The sequence below is a fragment of the Suillus plorans genome (assembly GCF_016647745.1).
Source record: "Suillus plorans strain S12 chromosome Unknown HD556scaffold_86, whole genome shotgun sequence".
Taxonomy (NCBI): domain Eukaryota; kingdom Fungi; phylum Basidiomycota; class Agaricomycetes; order Boletales; family Suillaceae; genus Suillus; species Suillus plorans.
Genome location: NW_024537470.1, coordinates 81,699 through 97,083, shown reverse-complemented (window position 1 = coordinate 97,083; position 15,385 = coordinate 81,699). Strand labels below are relative to the sequence as shown.

Below are 15,385 nucleotides of genomic sequence, written 5' to 3'. Positions count from 1 at the left end.
TTATTGGAAATACAACGATTAGTACATTTCTCTGCCTGATGGTGACTCGGACTCAGCGCTCAGCCGTTTTCGTTTTTGCCTTTGGGGCTAATGCAGCTTTCGTCTAGGATCGCACCAATTGACGCACCTGAAAAAACACCAGAGTCCAGACTACTTAATGATGCCTACTGCGCCCGAGATTTCTCCCCATCGACTAGATCTCAAAATAGATTGTATATGCGCCATACAACGCAACAATGCACTGCTCCCTTCAACTGCTCAACAATTTCGAAACTCACCGTACGTATTCCATGTATCACGTTTTCTATGCATCCGTGTCGTTCGAGTTCGATAGTGAATTTCCTTTGAGAACAGCTTAAGCAACTACTTTCAATGGCTGCCGAGATCTCACGCTCTTTCGCACAGTCCTGGATCTCAGAACTGATCCTTTTGCGTATGGTCAACTATATACCGCGTTGTCAAGCGTGAACAATCGACAAGATACGTCAAAGATACGTTCTCTTTATTTGCATCGACGAACGAAGACAAATATAGTACCAACATCATGATGGGATTTCACTCGGAATCATGAGTAACGACCGCAGGTGACGGCCTGTTCACACAAGCTCCGTCCCACTGTCGACGCAAGGCTATTAGTCAGCGGCAAGCTCGAGCTTGATCTTCGCGATGGCTTCTGCAGGGTTAAGACCCTTCGGGCAGGTACGTGCGCCTAGAGGGATCTATGAATATTTGTAATACGCACGAAGTGACTGACGCAACGTACAATTGAAAATTGTGTGACAGCGGTACATGCTCATCTCGTTCTGGAGTTGCTCCTTTCTCTGGGCACCATATGAATCCTGTCACCAAATACGCGAATAAGATCTCACGACATGTCTCGCGAAAAAAGATCACGTACACGAGAGTCGGCGATCCAGCGGTATGCTTGCATTAGCGTCGCAGGGCCCAAGTATTCATCCTGGTTCCACCAATACGATGGACAACTTGTCGTGCAGCATGCACATAGAATACACTCATACATTCCATCGAGCTTCTTGCGGTCCTCCTGCGATTGCAAGAACTCGCCCTGCTCGGGCAAGTTATCGTTCTGAAGGTAGGGTTTGATGGACTTGTACTGCTTGTAGAATAGCGTCAGGTCGGGAACCAGGTCTTTCACGATATACACTGTAAACGTAAACATTGAGGATTATAGGGGGGAACTGCGGCGAAGAACCTACTGTGAGGAAGCGGATAGATCTTGGAATTCTTGCTCGGGTTTCTGTCTATACGACAGAGACAGGCGAGGGTATTTTGACCGTCGATATTCATCGCGCAAGAACCACAGATACCCTCTCTGCATGAACGACGGAAGGTGAGCGTGGGGTCGATTTCGTTCTTAATTTTGATGAGCGCATCAAGAATCTATTACAAAAGAAAGCCAAGGGCGTGTTCAAACATTACAGTGAGAAGTATGTAGGAGTGAACGTACCATGGGCCCAGTTTGATTAAGATCAATGGTAAAAGACTGGAGAGTGGGTTTGTTGGCAGGTTCATCTGGGTTCTATAACACAAACATCATCACTTCCCCATATTTTGATGTATTGTATAGTACTTACCCAGCGATAAATTTTGAATTCCTTGTTTAGTACAGGCTTCTCAATAGGAGTAGCCTGGCACCTTTCCGCAGACGAGGCGAACGAGCGCATGCAGAAGCGCGGTGCGCTGGCGCGGGCGGTCTTAGCGAGGACCTGCATGTCGATGGTGGAGGAAGGATGTTGTCGCGTGAATTCGGAGTGGACGGCTCGCATTGCCGGTGCGTATTATTTCAAGTTCCGACTGGTAAAGCCGCAGCCAATCAAGGATTTCCTATTTTGTCACGTACACCTTTACCGTCATCTCAATACTAGTCACAATCGTAGCGATGCGTGCGCACCAAGTCCCCGACTGCCTTGGCATATTCGGCACAAAATTCGATATATAGTCTATATATCTGATTACTCGTAAGTTGTCCAAAACTTGAAGCACTCGTATACCTAGCCACAATATTGCTCGAAGCCACAACTTCAGCATCCTAGTAGTAGGAGCAGCAGTTCGCTCCTTCTCAAGTTATATGATTAGATGAGTGCGATAGGTGTGGCATTCTACTCACAACTGATCGTATTGGTACCCGTGGCTTAGAATAACCATCTTACATCGTAATTTTCCAAACCTCTTAACCTTTCCTCCATTTCTTTCATGTTTGCATTAGTTCAGTGCGCTGTCGAAATACGCATCAGTACCCTTCCCTCGTTCTCACAACTTACGTCGTGTTCTCCACTCCACTCGCAAACGAAACTATCCCCAATGTGCACGAGGCATTCCTCTCATCAGTTGCATAATCTTCATTCCCATCATCATCGTCCTCCATCCCGAAAAATGTGGATTTAGACGTCGGCAACAATTCAACATCCCGTACCATCAGGGGTTTGTCTTCTTAGTGTTACTACTTTGTGTAGGTGTTTCGACTGATCGATTCAGACCCTTCTAGCTCCATCTTCCAACAGAGGCAGTCTTCCTTCTGGGCCGAGAAGGCTCTCATGCTGTTCGTGCCTCGTGGGCTTGGGGCTCCCTGCCAGCAGGAGCTCACTTCATTCTGTCTTCCATCCGTAGGCGGTGTTCTCTGTTCGGTGGTGATGAAAATAAGGACGCCGGAATCTTGGATCAGTGCCCCAGTTGAACAGCTTGACACCTCCATATAATCCATTTTCTCGCAGTACCGTTGATAGTTGTGCGGCAGGACAACGTACTTATGTTGATTCATGTACGTTACGCGCCCCGGGCGGCGTAACGTGTGTGATCAAGGCGTCTAACGAGAAGCGAATTAGAGACTTCTCGTTAGACGCCTTGATCATACACGTTCCCCTCCGTCTCAACCGTATCAATTCCTCTCCCATCAAGGAATCTTTTGATCCAAGGCTGAGGTAAGCTCTCTTGTTCTACGTACACTTTCTGGCTATAACCACACCTAGTTCCTTCCCCGTTCTTAGGTATAGTCATGATAGCTAATCTAGTCTTGTGATCTGTAAGGAACGTCACTTCGCTGGCGATGGAACTTCCTTTGTACCACCGGCTATGGACTTCCCTTTGTACCGGTTTGACGTGCTACTATACCGTCTATGGTTTTTTCCGGTATACCGCTACAGCCGCTCACTTAGATATAAAAGCATGTCCTTACTTTCAGCCTCTCTTGGTCCATCAATCCCTGTCGAACTCATTTAGCAGCATTACAGATCCAAGACTGAGTCCAGTCCAAACCTCAGGCTCTTCATTCGTAAGAACACTTATGTCTGACCCTAAAGTATGGCTGATCACAGGTGAATATCCTCATTTCCTATGGTGCGTAGAGATAGCAGTAGCTTACGCCAATCATCTAGGTACATCATCAGGCTTTGGTCGCCGTTTAGTATCAATCGTTCTAGAACGCGGTGATCGTGTGGTCGCGACAGTCCGATCTCTGCAGAAAATTCAAGATTTTCCCCAATCTCCAAACCTACACCTCCTAGAGCTTGATGTGACTTCCGGAACGACTGTCATCAAGGAACGCGTAGACGAGGCGGCTAAGGTGTGGGGCAGGATTGACGTGTTGGTGAACAATGCGGGTATTGGGCTGCTGGGAATCCTTGAGGAATGCGGGTAGGACACAGACATGTTCTTTTCCCGTGCCTAATGTATGCGATTGGTTTCAGGGTGGACTTCCTGACAAAACAATTCCGCCCTAATGTCTGTGGTGTGCTGGACGTCACGAATGCAGCATTACCATATATGCGTGAAAGTAAGTTTCCACGGGTTTGCATGCAACACACGCTTTGAGCTCTGCAGGGAAGAGTGGTACAGTAGTTATCATAGGAAGTCGCAGCGCCTGGAGGCCAGAGGTCAAGGTGAGTAGCATCACCTATGGTTGAGAGTGGTTGAACAACGTCTGTTTCAGGGACTTGGTGAGTTGCGTCTTTTAAGCTGTTCCGTGGGTGACCAATGCCACGACTGGCAGGCGCTTATGCCGCATCAAAGGCAGCTGTGCAAGGTAAGTCGCATTAAATCAATACGCGTTACATCATCTGAAGAATCTTGTAGCAATGAGCGAAACGCTTGCCGTAGAACTCGCACCGTTCAACATACGCGTCCTGATCGTCGAGCCTGGCGCCTTCCGCACAGAAAACATATACAGAAATAAATTTGACACATGGACGAATCCCATACCTGATTATGATGAAACGCGAGCGAAGACACAAGTGATGTATGAGGCTATCCCTGGCAGGCAACCAGGAGACCCCATGAAGGCGATGAAACTCGTCGCAGACGTCGTAAGAGGAGAAGGCGTTGCAGCTGGGAGGGAGTGGCCGTTGTATCTGGTCTTGGGAGAAGATGCAGAGAAAGATGTCAGAAATAAATGCATGATGATGTTGAGGCATCTTGATGAATGGCAGGACGTAATCCGGGACGTGAATATATGAACCGATCTACAACATTATACGACTATGTATCATGAATATAGAGTGTAGATGAGCTTAACAGTTTACTGGACTTGATTCTTTTTGCTTTGGATTTTGATGTCTCCAGCTTCGCGCCTGGAAATTCAACGAATAAATTTTCGCCACCTCTTTATACTCCAATTTCCGGCAAACCTCACCTATTGGACAGAAGTACTGTATTACAAGGAAGTTCAGAGTAGGCCGCCCGTCACCTTCACTTTTGCTGTTGCTGCACGTGGGTGACAAGATATATTTATTTAGAATGAATATCTCAATAGTTGATTGGTTGGTTGGTTATGTATTGAGAGATGTAGGTCTGAACTTTGAAGTGCTGAATGATGAAGTCTAGAGTATTGGTACTAGTAGGATGATTGTTGCGATGAGGTTTAGGCAGAATGATCAAAGAACACGTGAAAAGGTTTAGTGTAATTTGCTTATATACGCCTGCTCACGTGTGGCAGCAACCAGCAAAGCGGCCTACTTCTGATTCTGAACTCATTTATCATCTCCTTCATGAATCCCTTCAAGAACTACGAGACCATTCAAGTCACGCTCAAGTACGGCGGAGCTAAGGGCGCGCGACTGATATCTGGGATGACGAATAAAACGGAGGCCCTTCACGTCCTTCTGGCAGATCTCAATGTTCTTAGAGCACATCGTCCAAAAGGCGAAAACATCCATCAGGAAGGTGCTGCGTTCTTATTGTCATGGCCTCACCCCACTCGTGCGCCAGTCCCTGTGGTTGAGGTATGTCTCAAGTATTGTCTTGTAGCGTGAACTACGGTTGATCCGCTCTTAGGGCACTTTGTACCCAAGATGGGTGACCATTTCCAAGGGAAATCCAGAGCTGAACGCGGTCAAAGAGGAGCTCTCTATGTAAGCATCTTTACAGAAGCACATGTACATGAATAAAACTCAGGCGCGATCTCATCTGTAAAGCGAATCGGTGACTGTTGAAATGTGAGAGTGTCCTCATACAAACGACATCTATTGAAGGTCCATCATAGACTACCGTCCATTGATTTCATGGGAACACCCGGAACAAATTTGTCACCATTGGGACCAAAACATACAATAGAGTTGCCGTGGACAGAAGGAATGAGTCCACCGTTATCATCTACGTCAGACCGTTCTGATTCACAATTCACCACGGAAGTAGTTCAAAGGAAGAGATCTCGATTCGATGTGGGTATTGTGATCTATCTGCCATTCCTATACACTAAACGTTTCCAAGTTCGTCAACGAGCAAGGTGTTTCATCACCACCTTTTGGGTCAGATGGTAATAATGAGCCCTCCTCGAATCCTTTGTTGAAGAGAATTCGAACCGAGCAGTACCTCCCCATTTAGAACAGTACAGCGGATGGGAATCATACTCTAAACGGCCTTTCAACTGAAGAATACCAACCCACTCAAATGGGCAACAAAACTCATCGGTCCAGATACCCGACATCCCGGGCGGGGCTCACAATCACCCCTCAACAGCCATTACGCATCCCTCCATATCACATCAGACCCCTTCCAGGATCACCCGGCATAAGCAACAGCCCCACCCCTAGTAGTCCCCGCCCACCAAGAGATAGAGAGGCTATCAATAGGCTATCGCTCGAGCTTTCGAAGGTCCGCGGTCAGCTAACCACCTTAAAACACTCTGAGAAAGGGATATCGGAAGATCTTATGCGTCTTGGTGTTCCTCAACCGAAGAGTGAGGAAACAGCACCCTCACCCCATGGTCTCGTACACCAGCAGTTTGGTATGCACGTAGCTGACTCATTTGATTTCTTGTAGATATGGAGGCGCGACTGATACTGCTTGAAATCGAGTTGCAGCAGGAAAGGACACAACGTCTCCGTGCTGAGCGTATGCTCAGTGAAGTAGAGAGGGAGTGCAGGGTTCCCTTTGTGGTGCCAGCGTTATTTCAGGCGTTTTGCAGAATATCGGACCTCGGGCACCATGAATACTCAAAGGCAAGTGCACTGTACGATCAAGACACCTGTCTAACCCGTTGACAAAGTGACGAGTGCTTTCTTGGATATGTGCATTTCCAGGCTGATCGCCCGAGCTCAGGTCCTGCGATCCTCAACCAGCCATCGAAATCCTTCTATGTCATATTCAAATCTGCATTTCTAGTGGGTGGTAAAGTGCACACAGGCGCTCCCCTATTAGGTGCTATCGGTTAGATTTTACGTATGTCCACAGCTGAGGGCGGCTGAAGGTTCGTCTCAACTATGATCTGAGAGTACAAGGACTCCCAACATGAAGTGTTCTCAGCCATAAATATGTTTGGAAGGCATTGATGCTCTCTTGAAGCAAAGCGTATCAACGTCCTCCAAAACGTTTGAGCTGATAGGCTCCGTGAGTGCAACATCAAACAAGGGGGACCCCAAAGTGCGTAAACAATTTCTGATTCGAGTATTGCGCTCATCAGACTACCATGATCATGTTGCCTAGCAGGAATGCGAGCGAAATCAATTGTCGTGATCAAAGTGAACAATTTCACAGATTCTTTTGGTGGGCAGCAACCAGCTGCATCTGCGGGCTGACAGAGAGATGATGTTGTACAAAAGAAGGACGGTCGACATGAGAGCGCATGTTGGTGCAGAGTGACAGTGATCGTGCTTCGGGTATGTGGTGCCACGAGGGAAGGATTACATCACCCGGGTGGCTCGCGAACGTGACGCAGTTTAAACCAGGTCTCGAAAAGTTGATCCCTCATGTCCTAATCCCTGGGCTCCGTTACTTCGTCCTAGCTCTGAAAGTTGTTGATTCCATGAGATCTTAAGGTTACCCATGGTGTGTGATCATATGATGGAATACAAAGAGTCGTCATATTTTCCCATATTGAGATGTGCACGTGATCTGTGGGATTGTCGCGAAGTGCACCCACAGAAACCTGACAGAAACCTTACCACCGTAATTCAAGAATATCACGGACTGCGTTAAGATCTTCCGAGATAGTATAAGATGGAAGTAAAAGGTATGGGCAGATGCATTTGAGCAATTTTATTCCCAATTTATAGGGCGACTTCGCAGGTTCTCCCGCTCCTGTGCTGGGCTTGTCATCCACACCGACACCCTCTTCAATGGCTCCTACTACATTCGAGATCCCAACAGAGATGGCTCCGGGTCCTTCCTCATCCACCTCTCCAACTATACTTCAGAAGTGCACTCGCTGTGCCTATATGGGCCCCGTCGACTCATACCCACCCCGACGTACTGGTACAGGTCACCTCAAAGTATGCATCGGCTGTATGGACAAACAAGTAGCACGGAAGTCCGCTGCCACTGTTGATTCATCTGGATGTGGGCAGATTGCCACCGCGGCGATGAGCTTGGATGACTTCTTGAAACTCGTCACATTGAACAAAGGTCGCCCATTCGACTTTGACACTATGGTGAATCTACCGCCGGGGATGTTTGCAGCTGGGGAACATTTGTATAATCGGACGAACAAGATTAGAGATTTCCTGGCAGAAGCATCGGAATATCACTGGAAGTGCGTTGTCTACGTCATGCATGCACTGGGGCAGTTCTTACAAGACGTCTTTCATACAGTCAAAAGAAAACAAAGCGCGGTGGAAAGTCGACGGTCGTCACATACTTCTGTGCCCAGCTTGAAGGAGAGCAATCAAAGTCGCGAAACCAAGATGCCGATCGCGCCAAGTCACGTTCTCGCATCACTCGTTATCATTGTGGCGGCTGGCTACGTATAACAACGATGGACGATAACGAGCTTCTTCTTCGCATTCGTATGACACATGCTGAAGCGCACCCAAGTTTCCCTGCGTCGTTTCGCAAGTCGCAGTCGGGAGAATTCAAGATGGAGACCACACCAAAGCCAGTGCCGAAACAACCTTTGTTCACAACGGCGCCGATGACAGTACCAGTTGGAATTACTGATGTGCCTCAAATAATGCCAAGGGATGACGTGGGCCCAGAAGAGGATGGCGTGGGACCCATGTTAGAGCAGCCACAGGGGAACGGAGGACCACCTCCAGGCATCGTACGTCAAGATACCGTTTTGCGTTCATTCTCTAATGATTCACTTCTACTATAGCCTGAGGTTTATTTCTCGCCAGACCAGCTTGCTGGACTGAGACGAAAATTTGACGCCATGATGAGCATAGCATCCGGCCCTTGTCATCCTGACCTAGCTCACGCTCTAGGATCTGTATTTGACCACTTGGATCGTACGGTGGGCGACATAGAGGTTGGGAGATTTTCGAAGAGGCAGAGGATTTCATAAGCTCCCTTCGCTTGGCCAATCACCAGACGATCCCGCTGGAGACCTGCTTTGGGCCAATGGCCCATATGGGTCTCCGAGTCTGTCCCTTGAGACAGAACTGAGGGTTCTTGCCGACCCGTGATGCAGCGAATGGTACGACATCACCTAATGTCAGATTAATTTGAACAACCATGGACTGCAAAGTTGGGGGCAATATGAATATAGGAGGCGTTTTATTTGACATACGTCATGCGCGGCTGCAATCCTGATATCGTGCAGAGATCACACCAGACAAAGAACGTCGCTGGCCAGCTCCTGACATGACATCAAACACCACGATTGTATGTCATGCATTTTTACAGCATATACGCAACCGAATCTTTGCATCGCGGTCGAAGAGTAGATGGCTCACTTATTTCATCAATTAAAGTAGTTATTATGCGTATAGGGAGCGTGCTCGCGAGCCGCATGAAAGGGGGTGAATTGCTGACGTTTTCCCCGACATTTTGTATAGTCTGGCGTGGTCCGTAAAATCTAGTTCTTAGTACCTAGCCAGGTCATAGAGAAGGAAGACTGCAGTCGTTCATGAGTTCCTAATACACGAGCAGGAAATGAAGCGTGGAACCAGGTTTATGATGATGCACCTTTTAGACCCGAAAAGAGCAATAAATTTACATCATGTAACTCTAATGCTACATATCTGTCGGTTTATAGATTCACGTCCCGAATTACGTCTTGCCATTCATCAAGGTGCTTCAACACCTTCATACATTTATTTCTGACATCTTTCTCTGCATCCTCCCCCAAGACAAGATACAACGGCCACTCCCTCCCAACTGCAACGCCTTCTCCTCTTACGACGTCTACGACGATTTTCATCGCCTTCGCGGGGTCTCCTGGCTGCTTGCCAGGGACAGTCTCATACCTTAGCAATGCTTTAGCTCGCGTTTCATCATAATCAGGAATAGGATGCGTCGTGTCAAATTTATTGCTGTATATGTTTTCGGTGCGGAAGGCGCCAGGCGCGACGATCAGGACGCGTATGTTGAACGATGCAAGTTCCACGGCAAGTGTTTCGCCCATTACTGCAGAATTTTTCAGTTCATGGACGATGCAACGTGTATGGGTTCAACGCGACTTACCATGCACAGCTGCCTTTGATGAGGCATAAGAGCCTGCCAGCCGTGGTGTTGGTCACCCAGGGAAAAGCTTAAAAGGCATTACTCACCAATTCCCTGAAATAGACGTTGTTCAGCCACTATCAACGATAGACAACGCCACTCACCCTAATTTCAGGCCTCCAGGCGCTACGGCTCCCGATGATAACTACTGTACCACTTTTCCCTGCAGAGCTCATAGCGTGTGTTACATGCATATCTCCAGAAACTTACTTTCACGCATGTATGGCAATGCTGCATTCGTGACATCCAGCACACCGAAGACATTAGGGCGGAATTGTCTTTGTAGCCTATCCACCCTGAAACCGATAACATGCATTAGGCACGGGAAAAAAACACGTCTGTGTCCTACCCGCATTCCTCGAGGATTCCTGGTAATCCAATACCCGCATTGTTCACCAACACATCAATCCTGCCCCATACTTTAGCCGCCTCATCTACGCGTTCCTTGATTGCAGTTGTTCCAGCAGTCACATCGAGCTCTAGGAGATGCAGGTTTGGAGATTGGGGAAAATCTTGAATTTTCTGGAGAGATCGGGCCGTCGCGACTACGCGATCACCGCGTTCTAGAACGATTGATACTAAACGGCGACCAAAGCCTGATGATGTACCTATAATGATCGACGTAAGCTACCGCTTGATGCACACCATAGGAAATGAGGATACTCGCCTGTGATCAGCCATACTTTAGAGTCAGACATAAGTACAGTGAGTTGCGGTGCGCGAATAGACGTTCAGTGGTAAGGCCTTATTCTTCTACGGCCTTGGTTCTCAATATGTAGCTTTTGAATTCACTTAGCCCATGTGGTTTGATTAATAAATATCGATAACGGATCATGCAAGCTTTTGGGATTATGCTACTCCTGTCAAATGGTATTGCCCACTGTCACCTGTGAGAAATTCAGGTTGCGCAAGTTCAACCGCTGGAAACCCGCTGTCAGAGATACGTCTAGCAACAACTATCTCCTAATGATAAAAACGCGGCGAGTCTCATACTGTTATTTAGTCTCTAGTTGGTGATGCATCGATGAGTGACGAGTGGAGGAGGATGACGATGACGGAGGGAGTGTAGAAGAGTTGTTTCATATCCAATCAGCTAGAAAACATTAACACTTCAAACAGACCTTATCGGCTATCCGTACCCGTACTTAGGGTCCTAGGCCTATTCTCGTACACTAGTACTATTCCCCAGGAGTCCAGAACAGCTCGTAGAGCACCGTTGATTGCAAAATTATGCGGAGACATTTATGATTTTACGTCTCGGAAGTGACCGAAGTAGGACCCCGTAAGCACGTGGGTGACTCGGTTCAACGTTTGAACACCAGGCTGGCGCGGCGAGAGATCAGTACTACATAGTCTTTAGATGGACTTGCTTTCAATAATGGCCTCACCTTTTGCATCCCCCGACCCAGAAATACCTCAGTAGGAGACCATCTCTGTTGTAAATGTCGATGCATGTCTCCGAGCCCAAATACCTTGACTTCCCCACAACTAGCACGATAAATCACTCTATAAGGTCACTGAGAAGAAACGGTACACTTCGACTGGTACTAGGCTGTAAATGAAGCAAACCTTGTTCCACAAATCAATGTCCTTTCGCAGTTCCGTCACCGAACATCGGCATTCCTGTGTTCGAAGCCATCTCGGCAATATGGTTCATGAAGATGGCACATCGTTCTTCATCTCCGAGTCGTTCCAGAGCACGAGCGGAGATACCCTTCTGGCTGTAATGTAGCCTGCCAGTAATACCCAGTATGCAGGGTGCAAAGAAGTGTATGTACAAATACGCACCGCGGCGTGCCCGTAATTCGCGTTGTAGCTCATCCAGTACATGGTGGTATTTCCGCGGAGGATAGCAGTGAGAAAGGTAATGTCATCGATACTGAAGTTGCGACGCTTGCCGCGATGCCCATCGTTTGAGATGCAATGCTGGCAGTCCGAGTCCGAGTCAGCCGTACTATACAAGTGTCTTCTTAACACCGAGTAAATTGCGACGAAGTGTCTGCATTGGTGAAAAACAGGTATGCGAAATCTAGAAGGGAGAGTGAGTGTGCGTGGCCGGTGTGGTGGCAGGCTGAAGTCAGTGTATACGAACGAGCGCAAGCCTAATGCTTACGGGGTCCTGCTTCGGATGTTTTAATGACGCCAGTTCAACTTGTTTTTGCGAATCAGCTAACAGCTGTCTCCGTTGTTTAAATGTTGCAGAATATAAATATAGAAATTCTGTCTCTAGTCAGTCAGCCAATGAAAGTCGATATCTTTGAAACTGTGGTCCATTTGAGCGGTATATGATACGACCAAAGGTAAAGAACAAAACAAGACAGCACTTGACTCAGGGCTACTTTGCGCTCTTCTTGGCAGCTTTACGCTCCTTCCTCTTTCTGCCAATAACTGCACCAATGCTCTGACCACCATTAGTATGTTCTTCTTTCACAGGCTTCGCTGGTGTTTCATCAGCCGCAACGCGTCGTTTCTTCATAGGTGGTTCTTGAGATATTTCACCGTGGTCTTTTGTGACTCGCGTCTAAATCTGAGTCAGAAATAGTGATCATAGACGGAAATCATACATACATTTACTGTCGGTTTTTCCTTGTTTTGATTCGCTCTTCGCTGGACGACCTGCACGTTTTCTATGGAGAATTCCACAACAAGCGTACCCTTCGGTATTTTCACTTGGCCTTCTAGCTCATCCTTTATCCGCTTCAGTCTAGCCTCATCAGAATCCTTCTTCCCCTTCTCCAGCTTGATGAGGTCTCCGAGCTCTTCTTTCCACCAGGTGCTCAGAAGTGGCGCCACAGCAGGATTGTTGTTGGCCCACCGAAGAACGCGTAGCGCATCCGCATGCCGCGGCATCTCGATGAATCCATAACCTTTGCTGCGGCCTTTTCCTGTGACAGGATCTACCCGTTCATGTTGCCGCACGATTTTGGCTTGCTTGACTCTGCTTCCCTGCAATCGTTTCCCGGCCTTCGGCTTCGTGCTGGAGTCGCCTGGTTCATCGGATTCCTTGGTGACATCTTCTAGCTCCTCGGGAGTCAAACCGTTGCGTTCTCCTTTTTTGAATTCATCTTGGAATGTACGAAGAGCGTGGAGGGCGAGGCGTTTAAGAGTCCGCTCAGTAACGAATAGGGGTATCTGGCGAACGCTGAGTCGGGTCTTCGATACGTATAAGGAAGGATTTGTCCGCAACATCGTGCGGCGAGCAGTGAATGAATTAGTCCGCTTCTCCAGTTCAACAGGTGGTATGGTGCTGGCCGCTGGCGTATTAGGCAAGATGACTGGAGAATTCTGATTTACAAAGATAACAAGGATGATAACAAAATCAACCTTACCTCCCTCACGCAACAAGTAAAGATTTCTCTTGTCTGCCTTTTCTCGTCTTTTCTCGCCTTCATCCTTCAGCTTACCTGCTTGATCCCGCGTGACAGCTCTGACAACATCCAAAGTGCGACCATGAAGTACAAGACTTTTGGCTACACCTGAAGATGGGTCAGGCGTTAATATTGACGGGAGGGTAAATGGGTTTTTTGTTGGCTGAGAGGTGTCAGAGACACGTCGTACATCGGATAGTAAGACATACTTGTTGCGGGCCCATGGTTTCGGCGCGCAAGATCTCGCTTTGCTCGATCACCTTGTCGGCGACCTCCTTATTCCAGAAGCAAACGAAACCAGTGCCTCGTGAACGTTCGGTGCCTGGTTCGACGGTAATTCGAGCATACCGTAGAGGCCCAAACGTGCGGAATCTACGTCATGAAGGGTGAGTACACATGGGGTAGTGGGAGAAGGTACACGTACAGTGCCCGTAGTTCGTCTTCTGTAGCAATGAAAGGGATATTGCGGATGAAGAGTGTGGTACCTGTGTCCGTTTGAGGTAGCTGAGGTTTCATGGGACGTCGTTGATTTTCAGCACTTATGGCTTCTTTATCGTCGTCGTCTTCGATGTCTTCGTCTTCGTCCTTGTCGCTGTGCTCGTCTTCATGAAGACCCAACTGCTCCTCTTCGTCTTCAGCATCACTCTCAACATCACTATCTTCAACGTCGACCATCTTGACATCATCTGATTCGGCGTCACTCTCATTGACATCTTCAAGCTTCGCCTTTTCCTCCTGCTTTTGTACTTCTTGACGGTGTTTTTTCGCGTCCTGTTTTACCACCACCTGCTTTTTCACTTCTGGCTGGTGTTTTTTCGCCTCTTGTGTTACCACCGCCTGCTTTTTCACTTCTGGCTTTTTCTCCTTTCCAACGCGCTCCTTCGAGCTTTCGAATTTACCCTGGTCCTATACCACCCATAAGAAACCCATCCACGGATAAACGACAACAAAACCCACCATCTTCTTATCCGCCCACTTGACCCTCAACTTCCTCCCATTGATCTTGATCCCCTCAGTCGACACGGTATCAAAAGCAGTCTGCGCATCCTCCTTGATCGAAAAAGATACATAACCAAAACCCTTGGACTCCCCAGTCCCGCTCTTGGATACGACAAAAGCATATCGCACGGGTGCTAAATCTGAGAATGTTGTTTGTAGGTCGGTGGATGTTGCATCATAGGGGAGGTTGGATACGAATAGTGTGGACCTGATGAAGCGCGATGTTATGTTGTTTTGGTGTTTTATGTGAAAATTTTGACTTACCCGTGTGGTTGTGATGAGGGTGCGTCTTCTTCTCTTTGCCTGCGTTTCCCGAGTGATGTCGCCATTTGGATTTGGGGCGCCTAGGTGGCAGATCCTTACTTTCAAATTTTGAAGGGGTTGTTTGTATGTGTTAGGATGAGAGGCCTTTGCCAATCAGGGCCAAACTCATGTTAGGTCAACCCAAGTCAACCATATTTTTTCCGACATCATTGCTACTAGAGTTGGCTGGTGGCATGCATATGCATCTTTTGTGATTGGCCGAGGTGTTAAGTAACCTGCAACTTAAAACTTCCTCAAATCATAACAGATACATCACAAAAGGAAGATGGAAGACGCTGATTGGTGTTTCCCAGCGAGTCGTCACCTCACCTTCTATCATCCAACTCGGACTCTCAGATTGTCACCGTTCTCCCAAATTCTCGGTTCACGGGATCACTCGATCAGTGTGCATGCGACTGCTTCCCATCATCCTACTGCGATCTGATACGCCGATATTGCTGAACCTTCCTTACTACCATCAAGTACACCCATCGCGCTCATCTAATAATGTTCTGCATCCGTGGCACACAACGATCCGCCCATCTTCTTACCACGTGCAAAGCTCAAGTCTCAGCTGATACCGATCTCGATATGAAACCATCGCCCAGCTTCAAAAAAGCCCATCATCATCAATTCTAGAATCACGATCGCGGTGAACTGCAACGTTACTCGCAGATCAAACCAATACGCCCATTATGCATACGAGGCCGAGTCCCCGACGCCCATCGAGGTATCTCTTCCACATAAACGGCGAGTCGATCCAAGACGCAACGTCTATCCGCATCGCGAAGAGAATTTTGATTTAAAATCCTATTATATTATCA

At 47.8% G+C, this 15,385-nt stretch overlaps 7 protein-coding genes across 7 annotated transcripts; 4 read left to right on the top strand and 3 right to left on the bottom strand.

Annotated features, from left to right (window-relative positions):
* Positions 1–409: 409 nt before the first annotated feature.
* HD556DRAFT_1299622 (iron-sulphar subunit protein of succinate dehydrogenase) lies at positions 410–1,764 on the bottom strand. The gene is made up of 6 exons (XM_041299460.1): positions 1,596–1,764; positions 1,469–1,540; positions 1,218–1,401; positions 899–1,164; positions 764–839; positions 410–709 (listed from the first exon to the last, which is right to left on the bottom strand). Exons 1-6 carry the CDS (start codon positions 1,731–1,733, stop codon positions 633–635), a joined length of 813 nt encoding a protein of 270 aa, XP_041154321.1. The 5' UTR covers positions 1,734–1,764; the 3' UTR covers positions 410–632.
* Positions 1,765–3,301: 1,537 nt separating this feature from the next.
* HD556DRAFT_1313129 (uncharacterized protein) lies at positions 3,302–4,469 on the top strand (the record flags this gene model as incomplete). Its single annotated transcript, XM_041300754.1, has 7 exons — positions 3,302–3,332; positions 3,393–3,651; positions 3,705–3,790; positions 3,838–3,896; positions 3,947–3,953; positions 4,007–4,039; positions 4,090–4,469. 7 exons carry the CDS (start codon positions 3,302–3,304, stop codon positions 4,467–4,469), a joined length of 855 nt encoding a protein of 284 aa, XP_041154320.1.
* A 531-nt stretch (positions 4,470–5,000) lies between these two features.
* HD556DRAFT_1313128 (uncharacterized protein) lies at positions 5,001–5,367 on the top strand (the record flags this gene model as incomplete). Its single annotated transcript, XM_041300753.1, has 2 exons — positions 5,001–5,234; positions 5,287–5,367. The coding sequence occupies 2 exons, from the start codon at positions 5,001–5,003 to the stop codon at positions 5,365–5,367; spliced, it is 315 nt and encodes a 104-aa protein (XP_041154319.1).
* Positions 5,368–5,652: 285 nt separating this feature from the next.
* HD556DRAFT_1005165 (uncharacterized protein) lies at positions 5,653–6,664 on the top strand. Its single transcript, XM_041295850.1, has 3 exons — positions 5,653–5,672; positions 5,722–6,217; positions 6,274–6,664. Exons 2-3 carry the CDS (start codon positions 5,902–5,904, stop codon positions 6,492–6,494), a joined length of 537 nt encoding a protein of 178 aa, XP_041154318.1. The 5' UTR covers positions 5,653–5,672; positions 5,722–5,901; the 3' UTR covers positions 6,495–6,664.
* A 904-nt stretch (positions 6,665–7,568) lies between these two features.
* Positions 7,569–8,852, top strand: HD556DRAFT_1449262 (uncharacterized protein; the record flags this gene model as incomplete). Its single annotated transcript, XM_041307571.1, has 4 exons — positions 7,569–7,981; positions 8,041–8,488; positions 8,543–8,680; positions 8,733–8,852. The coding sequence occupies 4 exons, from the start codon at positions 7,569–7,571 to the stop codon at positions 8,850–8,852; spliced, it is 1,119 nt and encodes a 372-aa protein (XP_041154317.1).
* A 463-nt stretch (positions 8,853–9,315) lies between these two features.
* HD556DRAFT_1005031 (uncharacterized protein) lies at positions 9,316–10,993 on the bottom strand. Its single transcript, XM_041295849.1, has 7 exons — positions 10,559–10,993; positions 10,241–10,499; positions 10,102–10,187; positions 9,996–10,054; positions 9,939–9,945; positions 9,853–9,885; positions 9,316–9,795 (listed from the first exon to the last, which is right to left on the bottom strand). The coding sequence occupies exons 1-7, from the start codon at positions 10,587–10,589 to the stop codon at positions 9,419–9,421; spliced, it is 852 nt and encodes a 283-aa protein (XP_041154316.1). The 5' UTR covers positions 10,590–10,993; the 3' UTR covers positions 9,316–9,418.
* A 1,076-nt stretch (positions 10,994–12,069) lies between these two features.
* Positions 12,070–14,660, bottom strand: HD556DRAFT_1412276 (uncharacterized protein). The gene is made up of 7 exons (XM_041304206.1): positions 14,523–14,660; positions 14,217–14,466; positions 13,684–14,165; positions 13,469–13,631; positions 13,221–13,422; positions 12,460–13,166; positions 12,070–12,412 (listed from the first exon to the last, which is right to left on the bottom strand). Exons 1-7 carry the CDS (start codon positions 14,585–14,587, stop codon positions 12,227–12,229), a joined length of 2,055 nt encoding a protein of 684 aa, XP_041154315.1. The 5' UTR covers positions 14,588–14,660; the 3' UTR covers positions 12,070–12,226.
* Positions 14,661–15,385: the final 725 nt, after the last annotated feature.